General features: G+C 28.5%; 2 protein-coding genes across 2 annotated transcripts; one reads left to right on the top strand and one right to left on the bottom strand.

Annotated features, from left to right (window-relative positions):
• Positions 1-8,084: 8,084 nt before the first annotated feature.
• LOC123291122 (RNA polymerase II transcriptional coactivator) lies at positions 8,085-8,807 on the bottom strand. Its single transcript, XM_044871586.1, has 2 exons — positions 8,631-8,807; positions 8,085-8,566 (listed from the first exon to the last, which is right to left on the bottom strand). Exons 1-2 carry the CDS (start codon positions 8,682-8,684, stop codon positions 8,297-8,299), a joined length of 324 nt encoding a protein of 107 aa, XP_044727521.1. The 5' UTR covers positions 8,685-8,807; the 3' UTR covers positions 8,085-8,296.
• A 1,947-nt stretch (positions 8,808-10,754) lies between these two features.
• Positions 10,755-13,569, top strand: LOC123291121 (zinc finger protein 569-like). The gene is made up of 3 exons (XM_044871585.1): positions 10,755-11,015; positions 11,092-11,346; positions 11,581-13,569. Exons 1-3 carry the CDS (start codon positions 10,863-10,865, stop codon positions 12,625-12,627), a joined length of 1,455 nt encoding a protein of 484 aa, XP_044727520.1. The 5' UTR covers positions 10,755-10,862; the 3' UTR covers positions 12,628-13,569.
• The last annotated feature ends 235 nt before the right edge of the window (positions 13,570-13,804 follow it).

Here is a 13,804-nt window from a genome sequence, read left to right on the forward strand (position 1 = left end):
TTCTGCGAAATATTTGAAATCATAAAAATCATCCTCCAATCTAAACGTGCTCTGTTATTCAGCTATAATTTATGTGTTTGAGAGCTTGCGATTAAAACTTCGCTACTTTTAAGTGCTTCCAAATTAATCTCTTTTTAAGGAAGTAATTCAATATTCTATAACGAAGATTCTGAAGGCAATATATTTATTGTAGTTCGATGCGTTCAATTTATTTGTACATGTGTGTTAACTTCAGGTTACTAACATTTAAAAAACTTTTTCTTTTTATATACTAACTTCTGAACAGAATAAACGTGTTTCATTGGAAATCATACTTCGGGCTTTATTTTGCGTTGTGATTCCTCATGTTTATTGCATAACATATTTTAATCTTCTTTAAAATCCTTTAATGACTTGAAGTTTATAATAAATAAAAATACATAAGTAGGTATTTTATAAAATGGGGCAATATTTTGAATATAATTTTATTTTTTCTAAAATTTACTTTAATAGGTTTTATTAATAAAATATACATTTACTAGCTAAAGTTAATTAATAAAATCTATAAAAGTTTATTAATCCGTTAAAATCTTTCACATTCTTAGTTAAGTATACAATTTTTTTTTTAATTATAGCAATTTTGAGAGTTTTTCGATTATATTAGAAAATTGATAATAAATCGTAGAAAATAAAGACCATATTTTATTATCTGTCAATTTCTCTAAGATTTATATTTATGGAGTGTAAGTAATATTAAAAAAAGGTTAGATGGCAAATTGATATTTGAATTTTTTTTCTAATATACTCGAGAATACTTATCTTATTTAATGTTACATTGCTTAATTTTTCTAAGGGCTCTTCTATTTAAAATTTTACTATCTATATCATCTGTATAGAGTATCCCGAATCCGGCTATTACGTGGAACACTATATAAATTCAAATATACATCTTCTTGTTTGTTTATATTTGATTAATATGTAATATATAATGCTTTACTTCTAACTTGTACTGTACTTCACTCGCCGCACATTACGGCGATGTGCTTCTCATGACTTTTCTGTGAAGCACATTACTACATAAAAAAAAAAAACAAAGCCCAAACCGTATGAAAAACATCTAATTGAGAATGTGAAAAAGATTAATGAAAATACTTAAATTAATATATAAAAATTATATTATATATTTCGATTTATTGTACATGTAACTTTTCTATAGTACAAATCATTATAATAAAGAATTTATTATTTTTTATATTTTTGGAAATTATTTAACGTTCATATATGTTTTTAAGGATACTCTATGACTCAGAAAATAAGACAACCATCGGGACAAAAAAACTTAAAGAATTACCTTCATAATATCAACAAAAATAAGACTGGTTTTATTTTCTGAGCCGTTTAGTGTACGTAGACATCAGTACTTTTTTGAGGATATATGTTAGTGTAAAAAAGAGTAAATAGGTTTAAACGAACAATAATTGAATTTTTTTCATTTAATCAACAAAATAATTGCAAAATTTCTATGTGTAGGGTGTATGCCCTTTTGAGACAAAATGTCACGAGACTAATTTTTGATAAACTTGACCCAGTAATTTTATATAATTAAAAAAAATATGCTACTGGTCCTAAATAATAAATAAAAAAGTAACTAATAACATTTTACTATCTGTGTTTAACTTGCAGTTGTGTTTATTAGTCCAGTTCAGTAAGTCCATATACAAAGTATTTTTGTTGCAAACAGTATTTTTAAAACAATTCAGTTTAGAATTGAATTTCGAAGATTACTCTTGGGATTATCTTTTAAGAGGTCACACACTCTTTCATTTGTTAGATAAATAATATAAGTGGCTATCATTATTGACAGACACTCAAATATATAAATCTTAAACAAAAATCAAAAAGGATCAATTATGATCTTTAAAATCATTTTTTCTTTGATAAATGTGTAGAAATTCGAACGAAAAGTAAATGAAATAAATTCAACTAAAATTTTGTATGAAATTTTTTAATAAATTGAACGAAAATGAAGTGTGCTAAATATTCGAAAACTAAGTTGATTTTACCTCATAATTTAATTGGAATATCTGTGATAAAATCAGGCGAATTAAAATTTTTTAAATTTTTTCCCTTTTAATTTGCTTCTCAAAATATACAAAGTTTAATTTTTTTTAATATTCTTGGGTGAATTTTATTACAAACGAATTTTTCAAATTCTTAAAAATACAATAAAATTGTAATTAAAATTTGCATTATTTTTAGGATAGTTTTATCAAAATAGAATTGAAAATAAACTATCTTCAAATTGTACAAAATATTCGAATCTATTAGTTAATTAGATAGGATGCAATATTTAAAAGTAATAACATAATTTAAAATATTTTATTAAATTATAGGCAAATATATTCTGTACATTGTAGCTTAAAAATTTGAATGTTATGTAATTTTGCATGCAATATCCACGGAAGATAATTTACAAATACGACTTTAAGATCAATCAATAATAGCAACAGCACTATGAATGCTCCTTGAATGTGAAATTTCCCTCAAGACTATTCATTTATTCTGCTTTCAATTATTCTGGAATCTGGATTCTTGGTGTAAAATAGTTTATACAGTTATGTAGCTTAATTAGCTATTGCAACGTCTTATTGTTAATCAAAGGTTCTCGAATTGAAATTTTGATTAAAAAATTTGTTTCTTTTGACAAAAATGGAAAGATCATATATAAGTTTTATAATAAAACTGTTTTTATTTTTCCATGATAATTTTAAAGTTACAGGCAGTTTTAAAAGAACTTTTCAAAAGAGATACGAAAACGATCGACATCTTTCCATTTTTGTAAAAAAAAAAATTTGGTTCAAAATGCCAATTGCAGAGAAAGTAGTAGTTCAATACAAAGATTAAGAATTTTAGCACTTGATCTATAATACTTTGAAACTTGATATAGGTTCCCATTTTGTGAAAAAGCAGACATTTCATAATTTTCATCAGAAGTTTAGTTCAGCAGTGAAACGATTGTCGCTCAACTCGATTTGAAATTTTTTAAGCCATAACATTCGAATTTATACTAAAACTAAACTATCATTAAAAAAAAACATGTATGAACATTAAGTATTTAAATAAAACAACAACTAATAATACTTTTAATTTAAAAAAATATGTCTTTTACTAAAAAAATTGACAAATTTTTTTATAAGACTGAAAACGAAGAACAGATAGTGTTTTTGTGAAGTAAAATTAGGCGGTGGAAATCCAAAAAATAAAAATTGGATTTTCATAATAAATTTTGTTTAATGTATTTAAAAAAATGATAGAATTTAGAAATTTGTTCATATTGGTTGTGTAATTGTTGTAAAACTTAAATTTGTGTAAAATGAAGACAAGATAAATAATTTTTTTGAAAATTAATTATTTTCTTGAATATTCCAATACATAAGGAAATTTGTGATAGGGTATTATCGTTAGTCAAAAATAAATTATGAAATTTGAAAAAAGTTAAAATTTATGTAAAAATATACTTAAATATTCTGATTTCGAGTCATAAAAGCACATTTTTCTTTTAAAGTATTAAAATTAAAAATCGTATTTTTTTAACTGTATATCACGTGATATCTATGGTATGAGCCATAGACCATCAGCTAGTTCAGTGTAGACAGCTGGGTATAATATATCCATAGATAATAAGTATTTATATTTATTATAATCAGATGTCTATGAATATATCTGTCAAACTTATCTGTGTTATTTCGTATAATGATACCGATATTACGTCACCAAATTGGATGCCCGCGTTTTTGACAGTTTAAAAAAGGTTTAAAATTTAATTTAAGTTTTTGGCAAGAAAGCGTGTGTATTTTTCCGAAATAAATTTTTGGTCGCTTTTTATTAGCAAAATCAACATTGTGAAGTGCTTTTCAAATATAGTAGAATACCCTATTTTTATACATAAGTAATGGGGTGTAATTATTATGCACATAAGTTACTGAGTACTCTAATAACGACGAAGTCTTAACAATATGTAGGAAACAACTTTCAGTACATAACATTGCTCTAAAATTTCAAAATTTTTTTTTTAAATTTCTATAAAAAGTCCATTTTAGCATTCTGTGGCTACCTCAATTCATTGCTACTGTTAAAGAAGTCATAATTAGGATTAGATACGATTTATTGCCTTCACGATAAATTTGAAAATTACATAAACTAAGAAAATGCAAGTATCAGTGAAAATAGGTTTACCATCATATTAAGCTTTTTCTAAGCAGCCAACACCGCTTTTTATTTAATAGAGGGTTACTCTGTTGTACCGATTTCTATTCTAAAAACAGTCTTGAAATATTTATCGACTAATGATTTCTTAGCTTCGTTTTAAAGCGGTCAATAATCATGATTACTTTATGAATTTGGGAAGGTGTGCTCAGATTTAATAAAACATTACATAACAGAAGAAAACAGTTTAGAGTCTTCTTACTCAGGTTGATTAATGATTAACCTTTTACTGTCGATAAGTGAGTATTTAAAAACGCTATTATCTTGAAATAACTGAATTCCGATTGGTCCAACATGATAATTGATTAATTATAAAGATGGGCTCGAGGTATATATAAAGAGACAAGGTATATAAAGAAGGATCTGTAGCTACTTAGTACAGATTTTATACAAAACTGATCATGGGAAAGAACCTAATTTATTTTTGCACTAAATCAAGAAATTAATTTTATTTCCAAAAAAATGTAAAATCTTCATAAAAAATAAAAAAATTATAAATATTTTTTCTCGAAAAAGATAAAATAAATTTTCCTATTTATTTCCATAATTGTGAAATTATGTAAATATTTATTTTTAATTGTAAATGTAAATCAATAAAAAAAAATTCAAAAAAAAAAAAAACCTTAAACAATAAAATTCAATTAAAATACTTAAAAAAAATTACCTATGCAAAGTATTGTTTTCTTTTTTTTAATTTTGTGTAAATACGAAACTTAGTCATATGTTTTCTTTTAATATTATATATATAAAATTTAGATTAATTAATTAAAAAATACTTAATAATGTTATTTAAACACAAAAAACATTTCCAATATAAATCATACATTATGTTATAGTAATTAATTAGTATTATGAGTGTTCACAAAAAATAATAATAAAATCAATTTTTGTATTTTGAATTGAAAACAAATTTTTGTAAATTTATATTAAAAATAAAAATATTCAATAAAAATGTTGGTTTTATTTGCGAATTTTTAAAATTGCCACATGCCCATACATAGAAACCAACTGAAATTAAGAAAAACATAAAGCAGTTACAGCCTTACTATAGCTATAGACCAAAGAGGGCGAACCATTGGCACGCGAAGCTTTCACACTCGGGCTATCTATTGTATGAATGGCCCAAGCCTCAGCCAGCCAGTCCATTAAATGTTGTATCAAATATTTAATGAACTGGCTGGCTGATGCTTCAGTGAAGTATGTGTATTGTATAGGGCTTTTCATTTTAAAATCACGACTCACATTTGTTTCGCACTAAATGATTTATAACCAATGTGATAAAATGCATAACAAATATCTTCTATCTTAGTCCTACTTATTGCTGTCAGTACGAAAAAATAAACTCTGCACTTGCGCATGTGACATGATGAAAAGGTCTATTACGAACGAACCCGAGTGATCCTACGAACGCAAACTTGTTTATTATTCAAATTTATTGTATTGCATTAGAGTCTAATGATCCATAATAAACAGTTTGTTTTTTTTGTTTAAGAACAATTTCTCCAAATTTTAAGATCATGGTGTTTTTTTGTGTTGCGTAGTTTTTTTTTCTATATCGGCTCAACAACCTTAATATGGCTAATTCAGCCAATAAAACAAAAAGTGCAAGACAATATAAGTATAGCAGGGAATTTAAAACTTGGTGGACTGAGAAATATGACATGATTAGTAAAGGCAACAAAGCGGTGTGTATTTTATGTTCTGAAACAGTGGTATAAAGAAAATCATCATAAAACAACATTTTGAAACAATTCGTTAATCAAAAAAACGTTGTAGAGCAAAAGGAATTGCAAGTGAAATGAAGATGTCAGAAAAACAGCCGACGTCTATAGCTAAAAATTTTGGCAAAAATTGTTTAAGGAGCGCGGCAAGTTACTCGGCTGCAAACATCATAAGGGTCTAAAAATTTTGAGTTGAGCAGTATTATTATTTTCCCAATAATAACAAAGATAGCAAAGCCAAATTATTTGTGGCACGCCATGGTCTCATTAAACATTTTTTTTTTTTAGAAAAATGGCACGCTGATACAATAAGGTTCGCCACCTTTGTTGTAGACAAACATGTAGATATGCAAGCTTAATTTTAATCATAGTATTAATGCAATTTTATTATCTATGTTTTGTTCTAATGTGTAGTATATATGTAAAATATATCAAGGTATACTAAGTTTAGTCCCAAGTTTGTAACGCTTAAAAATATTGATACAATGAACAAAATTTTGGTATAGGTGTTCTTGAAATCACCTTAAGAGCTTTTATAGCGTGCTGAAGGCATAAAAGGTGAGGTCGAGTTCGTAAATTAGCAACATAGGTCAATTGGTGTCTTGTAAACCGTTAGAAATAGAACAAAAGTTTAAATGTAAAAAATGTTTCTCATAAAATCCTCTCAAAAAACTAAAAACTTTGGGATTTAGGGAATGTATAGAATTTTATGAGTAAAATTTAATTAAAAAATTTCCACCCGCCGAGCGATCCCTACTTAAAAGTTTTGCCGATTCTGGCCAGAAAAATTTTATATTGTAAATATATATCAGAAAACTTTCATATTTTGGTAAAAAAAAAACAACATAGGTACGGTTATAAAACGCATATTAATTTGGAGCGAAAGCCTATATTCAGTTTTTACTCGATTTTTTATCGAAGTCGGCTGTCGTCTGGGCTTAATAATCGTTAAGAAATTCAGAAAAAAAACTAATGTTTTGTTTTTATTTGATTATTTACTGGTCGGCCAGTTAGTGCAATTCAGTGTGGCTCCGCCCACATGCATCGCCTCTTCAATCATGCTCTTGCACATTGGCAACAGTTCGTTCAATTTCGGTGCTTTCTAGATACCTGCTTTCCGCCAGAAATTCAGCCTATTTTGGCCGGTGGGAAAGTCGAAGTTTTGATCGGGCACGATTAATAATCGAACCCACCTTAAAATGCATCAAATTCATAAAGACAGAAGAGTCTGGCATGTTCTGAAATCGTAGCCAGTTGCAGATATTACAAACTAAGCTCCGTGAAAATAGCATTTGTAAACCCAAAAATCTTATGACATCAGTACCTCTAGATACAAATTTTCATAAATTACAGATGCTATTCGTTTGAGAACAATTTGTTCACACTAATTTTTATTTGTCCACCCTTCAATTAAAATTTGCGTCAATAATCCTAAATGCATATTTTCACAAAATGCAAATGCCATTCGTTAGTCAACGAAATGACGTATTATTTTATTTATTAAGATATTATGCTCCGGTTCTTTAGTCAAGGTAGTATCTATGTAATGAGGCGACATTTTTCACGGGCGGTACAAAAATGACGTGAAAAATCATGGTGCATATCTTTACATTAGTTTATTTAAAAGAATGCTTTCCAGTAGTGGCCTTAGGGCGATTTGAGTAATAACCCTGCACCACGTGGCAAGTAGGCGCTAAAAACGAAACAAATTTCCTTCTTTTTAAATTTCTTGAGTATTTGACAAATTATTGACTTACCTATTAAACAGCAGCTGAGGAAAAAGAAATCTCAAAACATCCTTAATACTTGCTATGAGAAACACGTCCTGCCAAAAATTTTAATATAAGGTTCTACTAAAGTACACGAATCAAGCTAGTAGAGTTAGTTGTATTTAAATAAACACCATAGACCCAGATTAAATTAACCCAACTAAATCAAGCTGAAGCAAGTTGAGTACCTACCCATACGATAAACATGTGATTTTGTACGAATACTTTTAAGAGTATGCTATGTTATTTCGAACCCTAAAGGTAACTGAATAAAAAAGACTGGGTAAATTTTATTTTATTTATTAAGAATATAATATTTAATTATAAATTATAATTCCAAAAATGTGATTCAATAATCAATAATAGTTACATTACGATAAAATTACACTGGGCTTGACGCTTAATAATTAACAACTGGGAATAATATTATTAACATTTTTTAAATCACAAAGAAAAACCTTTCAAACACATAGGTATTACAAATTAAGGTATACCCAAATTAAAAATTATTAGGATAAAATTAAAAATTATAAGAATAAAAACGTTTAAACCTAGAAAATATTATACATTTTTCTTAATAGCTTCGTCCACTTCATCCACAATTTCTTTCAATTTCTGCCATTGAGGTATCGATAATGCGATACCTTTTTTACCAGGTTTTAAATCGCCATCAGCGTCATAGTATTCACGAATGTCAACCATCCATTTTCTATTAAATTCACGTAATTTAACAAAACGTCTTTTATCAATTGGCCATGATAAATCTTCTTCAGAATTACTTTCTTTTGCTGATGATTTTCCCGCGGGTTTTGATTTTTTTGCCGGTAACCTCTAAAAGTGGAAGGAAAAATGACGTTTAACATTAAATAATTTTTTACTCGTCAATATTACTTACATCATCTGGGCCTGAATCACTGTCTGATGTATCCGCTTTCTTATTTTTAGGCATTTTTAAAATTTAAATTATAATTCGTTTACAAAAACAATTATTACGTTGGAACGTTAGCTTGAATCAAAATTGAATTGAAATGATATGAAATATACACAGCCATAAAAAGTTGAACAAAAAGATAAGGATAGAGATATTATAAAGCGAAACAGAAAAACTTACTATTTTTTAGAAACAGAAACTCAAGAACATATATATAAGGACGTGAAACTCGAGTGGAGAGAGTAGCGCGAAAAAAGGCGCTTATCGCGGGGCAAGTTCAAATCTTTCGTCGTCTCAAGCTGCCTTTTGTTTTCAATCGATTGAAAATAATTTCAATTGTTTTCAATCACTTAACGTAGCTTTCTCTCTCTATTCCGTACATGTAATTAGTTTAATTTGTATTGATTGTTAAAATATTGTCTCTTATATATTAACTATTTGTATGTGTGTATTGTATGATAGTATATTATGATACTTATATTTTCTATTATTATTAGAAAAGATAAAATGAAATAATTTAATATAAACACCACATATCAGGACCGGATTAAACAACTGAGGGGTTCTGGGCCGAAAATCATAGGAACATGAAAGGGTAGAAATTTCTTTAATTATTTTGACTATCTGTACCTACAGTTTTTACTTTGTATTTATAATAAGCACCCTGAGTTATGTAGTTTTGGAGATCTACGATTAAATATCGCATGCTCGTTTATCTGCCATTTGCTGAGAGTCTGATAGTTTCACGCCCTTATATATATATGCTCTTGCTGAAACTGTTTTCTTACATAGAGATAATATAATACCTATACCACTCCATGCGTGAAGGAAGCATAACATGGAGGTTACAGAGATCTTTATAACCTCCATGATACCAACATACCGCGTACACCATACCACGTGTATGTTTTGCGACACTTTTAGGATGTCAAAATACAAGTTTATAGCTGAGTACATGAAGGTTATAAGAGGAGAACGATCGCTATGTATTAAAGCATTAGCGCTCCTGTCCCTGAAAATTTGTAGAATTTATAGTTCATTTTTCAGCCACCAGCCGCGCTGTCATCAAGAAGTAGTATCTGCGAAGTTAGCTGTTTATGAGTACAAGTAGATGAAGTTAGTTGCATAATGTACAAATTGATATATCATTTCAAATTAGCGCACAACAGCCCGCTTTTATTGATACTACTTAGCGGTCGCAGCGCCTCACTTATTTTATCCATATTTCGGGGACAATATTTTCTATAGCGATCGTTCTCCTGGCTGAGTAACTCAAAATCGGAGGTGAACTTACTACGATGATTGAACTAATAGTATAATAAGATTTTTTAGTGCCGGGACGCTAAAAACTATGAAATAAAATAAACAAGTGAAAACAAACAATTGACTTAGTTAATTGTTGAAATACCATGCATAGTCATAGTTTCTTTATCACATTACACATGCAAACATGTGATACATACATAACTGATAATCAAGTATAGTACATATTATAAAATTTCCGCCTAATTGGCGCCCTCACGGGTAAACAGTGATTTAATTTTTGATAAGGAACATTTTTTACATTTAAACTTTTGTTCTATCTCTAACGGTTTACAAGATGGGTCCTACGGACCCAAGACCCAATTGACCTATGATGCTCATTTATGAACTTGACCTCACTTTTTACGTCCTGAGTACGCTGTAAAAATTTCAGCTCGATATCTTTTTTCGTTTTTAAGTTATCGTGTCCACAGACGGACGGACGGACAACCGGAAATGGACTAATTAGGTGATTTTATGAACACCTATGACAAAATTTTTTTCCTAGCATCATTATTTTTAAGCGTTACAAACTTGGGACTAAACTTAATATACTATGTATATTTCATATATGCATGGTATAATAATACAGTCGGAGCCCACTAAAATCTAGACCGGCTCAAATCATCCCAATAATGGACTTCGACTGTTAAAGCATTATATTATTCTATGCTGTTAAAGTCGCTATGTCAACTACTGGACTTGTTTCTTTCTTTTCAGATTTTTTTTAAATTTTATTAAATTATTTACTTTAGTTATTTCTTTTAATAATATTTTGAAGTGTCTTACAAATGTCAATTTTACACAGCCTGCTTTTTCCTCAATATATTACATGCTTGTTTTTAGAGTCTGACAGATTGTTTTTAACCTCAAACTCTTAAAGGTGAACTTATTATGCCCTTGTGTGCAGCAGTTAATTGTTCAAATCGTTTTGAAGACGGATTTCGTCTCTTCTTATTACCTACGGATGAAAACAGAAAGAAACAATGGCTTATCAACATAGGTCGGGAGAATTGGACGCCGTCAAAGATTAGTTGTGTTTGTGAAGTAGGTTTTTTTTAATTGCCATGTTTGAATTTAGTTCGTAGTATAAATTTTTGTTGATTTTCTTATTTGTTGTTAGGTACATTTCGATAACTCACAGTGGGTGGAAAATGAATCCGCCGGTTGGAAAAAATTGAAACCCAATGCGATTCCAACTTTATTTAATAATCAAATTATTCCAGTTTTTGTTAAAGAAACGGATGTTGTCATCCCAAATTTTTTACAGATTTGTCGAATATGTTTAAGCTCAAATAATTATTTAATTGATTTATTCAAATCATCGTCTAACAATAAACCACCATATTTAGAATTAATGGAATACACCTTCTTACAGGTAAGTAATCGTGAGTAATCCAAACAGTTTAGATGCACAGATGTTGACATTTAATGATCAGGGCAGTCCTAGGATGGGTCGAGTGGGTCTGATAAATTCCCCACTTTTTTAATTTTACAAATATTTCACAACTTTTTGAACTAATACCTTGTAGATTGTAATATTTGTATATTGTAATATTTCTTAATTTTGTACTTCACGTAATGTTGAATAAGGTGATTATGACTTTTTAAGGTGAGTTCTGATGATGGGCTACCACCATATATATGCAACGAATGTTTTGAAACTTTACAAGGAGTTAAAAACTTTAAAGAAAAATGCATTAGTTCCGCAAATTTATTAAAACACTATAATGGCCCAAATACTATAGAAAGTTTTAACGAATATATAATATCTAAAACGCAACCTGCAGGTATTTGGTATATAGATAATGAGGAAAATTTAGAACCTATAACCGAAGACAATATTAACACACAGTACCAATCGGAAGAAATTATAGACTTAACAATTTTACCAGACCCGATTGAAAGGAAAACAATTAAGAATGAACGGTATTTAGTTTGTGATATATGTGGAAAACTGACAAAGAAAATTCGAATTCATCTAAAGACACATATTAATTCATTAGATCTTAAATGTGATATTTGTGGAAAACAATTTCGCCATAACATAACGTTACGTTCGCATTTAGCACATCATAAGCGTGAAGAAATTGAAGGAAAGCCTGAGTGTGACATTTGTCATAAAACTTTTTATTGCAAAGCAGGTTTGGATCGACATATAAAAAACATGCATCAGAACACACGCCCAATTAAATGTACGTTATGTCCAAAATCATTTCATGACATATATATATTAAAGGTACATATGGTTACACATACCGGTGAAAGGCGTTATAAATGTGACGTTGAAGGTTGTAGTCGAACGTATACTCAACGTACACCATTAGTTCAACATAAATTAAAATATCATTCGAATAATGAATCGGAAATAACGAAATTCAAATGTAAAATCTGTTCAAAAAGATTCAAATATAAACGGAATATGGAAGAACATTTACGTTTTCACAACGGTGTAAGCTGTAATAAATGTAATAAATTATTTACATCGAGTAAAAAACTTAAAAAGCATATTAGAGAGCATTTTGGCACAATAGAAACAGAAAGTATAGAAGTGAAGAATAACCATGATTCAAAATTATTAGAATCAATAGATAATTTAATACAGCAAGAACTATGTTGTACACAAAAAGATCTAGACTTTTTGGAGGCCAAAGTTTGAAGTTAAAAAGCAACTCCATATTTGACTATTTACCATACCAGATTACCAGAGCGTTAAAAATAGTTAAGATGATAAATGTTTTTATAATTTTTCTTTCTGGGTTTCTTTCATTATCAACAGTTATTTTCATCAGAATAAAAAAACTAACAGCAAAATATCTATATGACAAAATTTCTCATGAACATATAATACATATACAATTCATATCTAGAGTCTGTCTCAAAAGTTCTTACACATTAACTTTTAACACTTTGAGCATTACGGATTATTTATGATCTTAAAAACCATACATTGTCTATTTCCAAATTGATAGTAAAAAACTATACTCATTACAATAAAATGTTAAACTTTCAAACATTATTTTTGAAATGTGGAGCATTTTAATTTTGGTATTAAAAACTTTGATCGCAGAAAGATCTTTGGTTTGCATAAAAATTCTTTTAAACTGAGGTCACTGCCTCTTCAAATTTGGATTTTGGTGGAGATTTAGAAAAAACCCGATTCAAAAGAGACAAAAAAACCTACATTAAGCTAAAATTCAAATACAGTTTAAAAATTTTGTTATAATTTTGTGATGTTAAGTGTTATGAGTACTTTTCGGACAGAATTTATCTATAATCAAAGAATCTGTTAATAATGAGATTAATATAAATTGAAATGTAATCGGCCCTTCAAATTAGGTTATTTGTATTTATTATACCTTCATTTCTGCTATGAGTATCTACTTTCATTTATGTTATGAATTGTAAAATTAGCTTTTATAATAAAAAAGAACATTTAGAAAATATGTTGCACAAATCTTATGGGAAAACATGTTCGGTGAATTCGAATGGAGCTGCAGAAAATCAATACATCATAATCAGGAGCCATCAATTAATATGGAATAAAATATGCGTTCGGAGCTTACATCTGACAAAACGATAATTAACGAATGAAAATGAAGGACGCAATTTATTTTCATTTATATCTATATGTAAAATTATTTTTGTATATATCTTTAAAATTAGAATAAATGTTTCTCGTAACTTTGCTTCTTAGACGAATATTTGGCCAAGTTTCTGTAGGATCTTATTTTTTAACTTTGACTCTTACATTGTCAAAACTAGTTTTTCGAGTTGTGATCATTGATCAAAAATATATCTTCACTTGTCAAAAACACCCAAGAAAATTTTAACCT

The sequence above is a fragment of the Chrysoperla carnea genome, chromosome 1, assembly GCF_905475395.1.
Source record: "Chrysoperla carnea chromosome 1, inChrCarn1.1, whole genome shotgun sequence".
Classification (NCBI taxonomy): domain Eukaryota; kingdom Metazoa; phylum Arthropoda; class Insecta; order Neuroptera; family Chrysopidae; genus Chrysoperla; species Chrysoperla carnea.

What these genes read in the sequence shown, in the direction of transcription:
- LOC123291122 (XM_044871586.1), bottom strand. Translation starts at nt 8,684, where the DNA reads ATGCCTAAAAATAAGAAAGCGGATACATCAGACAGTGATTCAGGCCCA. An exon ending in GTGATTCAGGCCCAGATGAT is followed by an intron (nt 8,567 to 8,630) that starts GTAAGTAATATT and finishes TTCCACTTTTAG; the next exon opens with AGGTTACCGGCAAAAAAATC.
- LOC123291121 (XM_044871585.1), top strand. Translation starts at nt 10,863, where the DNA reads ATGCCCTTGTGTGCAGCAGTTAATTGTTCAAATCGTTTTGAAGACGGA. An exon ending in AGATTAGTTGTGTTTGTGAA is followed by an intron (nt 11,016 to 11,091) that starts GTAGGTTTTTTT and finishes ATTTGTTGTTAG; the next exon opens with GTACATTTCGATAACTCACA. An exon ending in TGGAATACACCTTCTTACAG is followed by an intron (nt 11,347 to 11,580) that starts GTAAGTAATCGT and finishes TGACTTTTTAAG; the next exon opens with GTGAGTTCTGATGATGGGCT.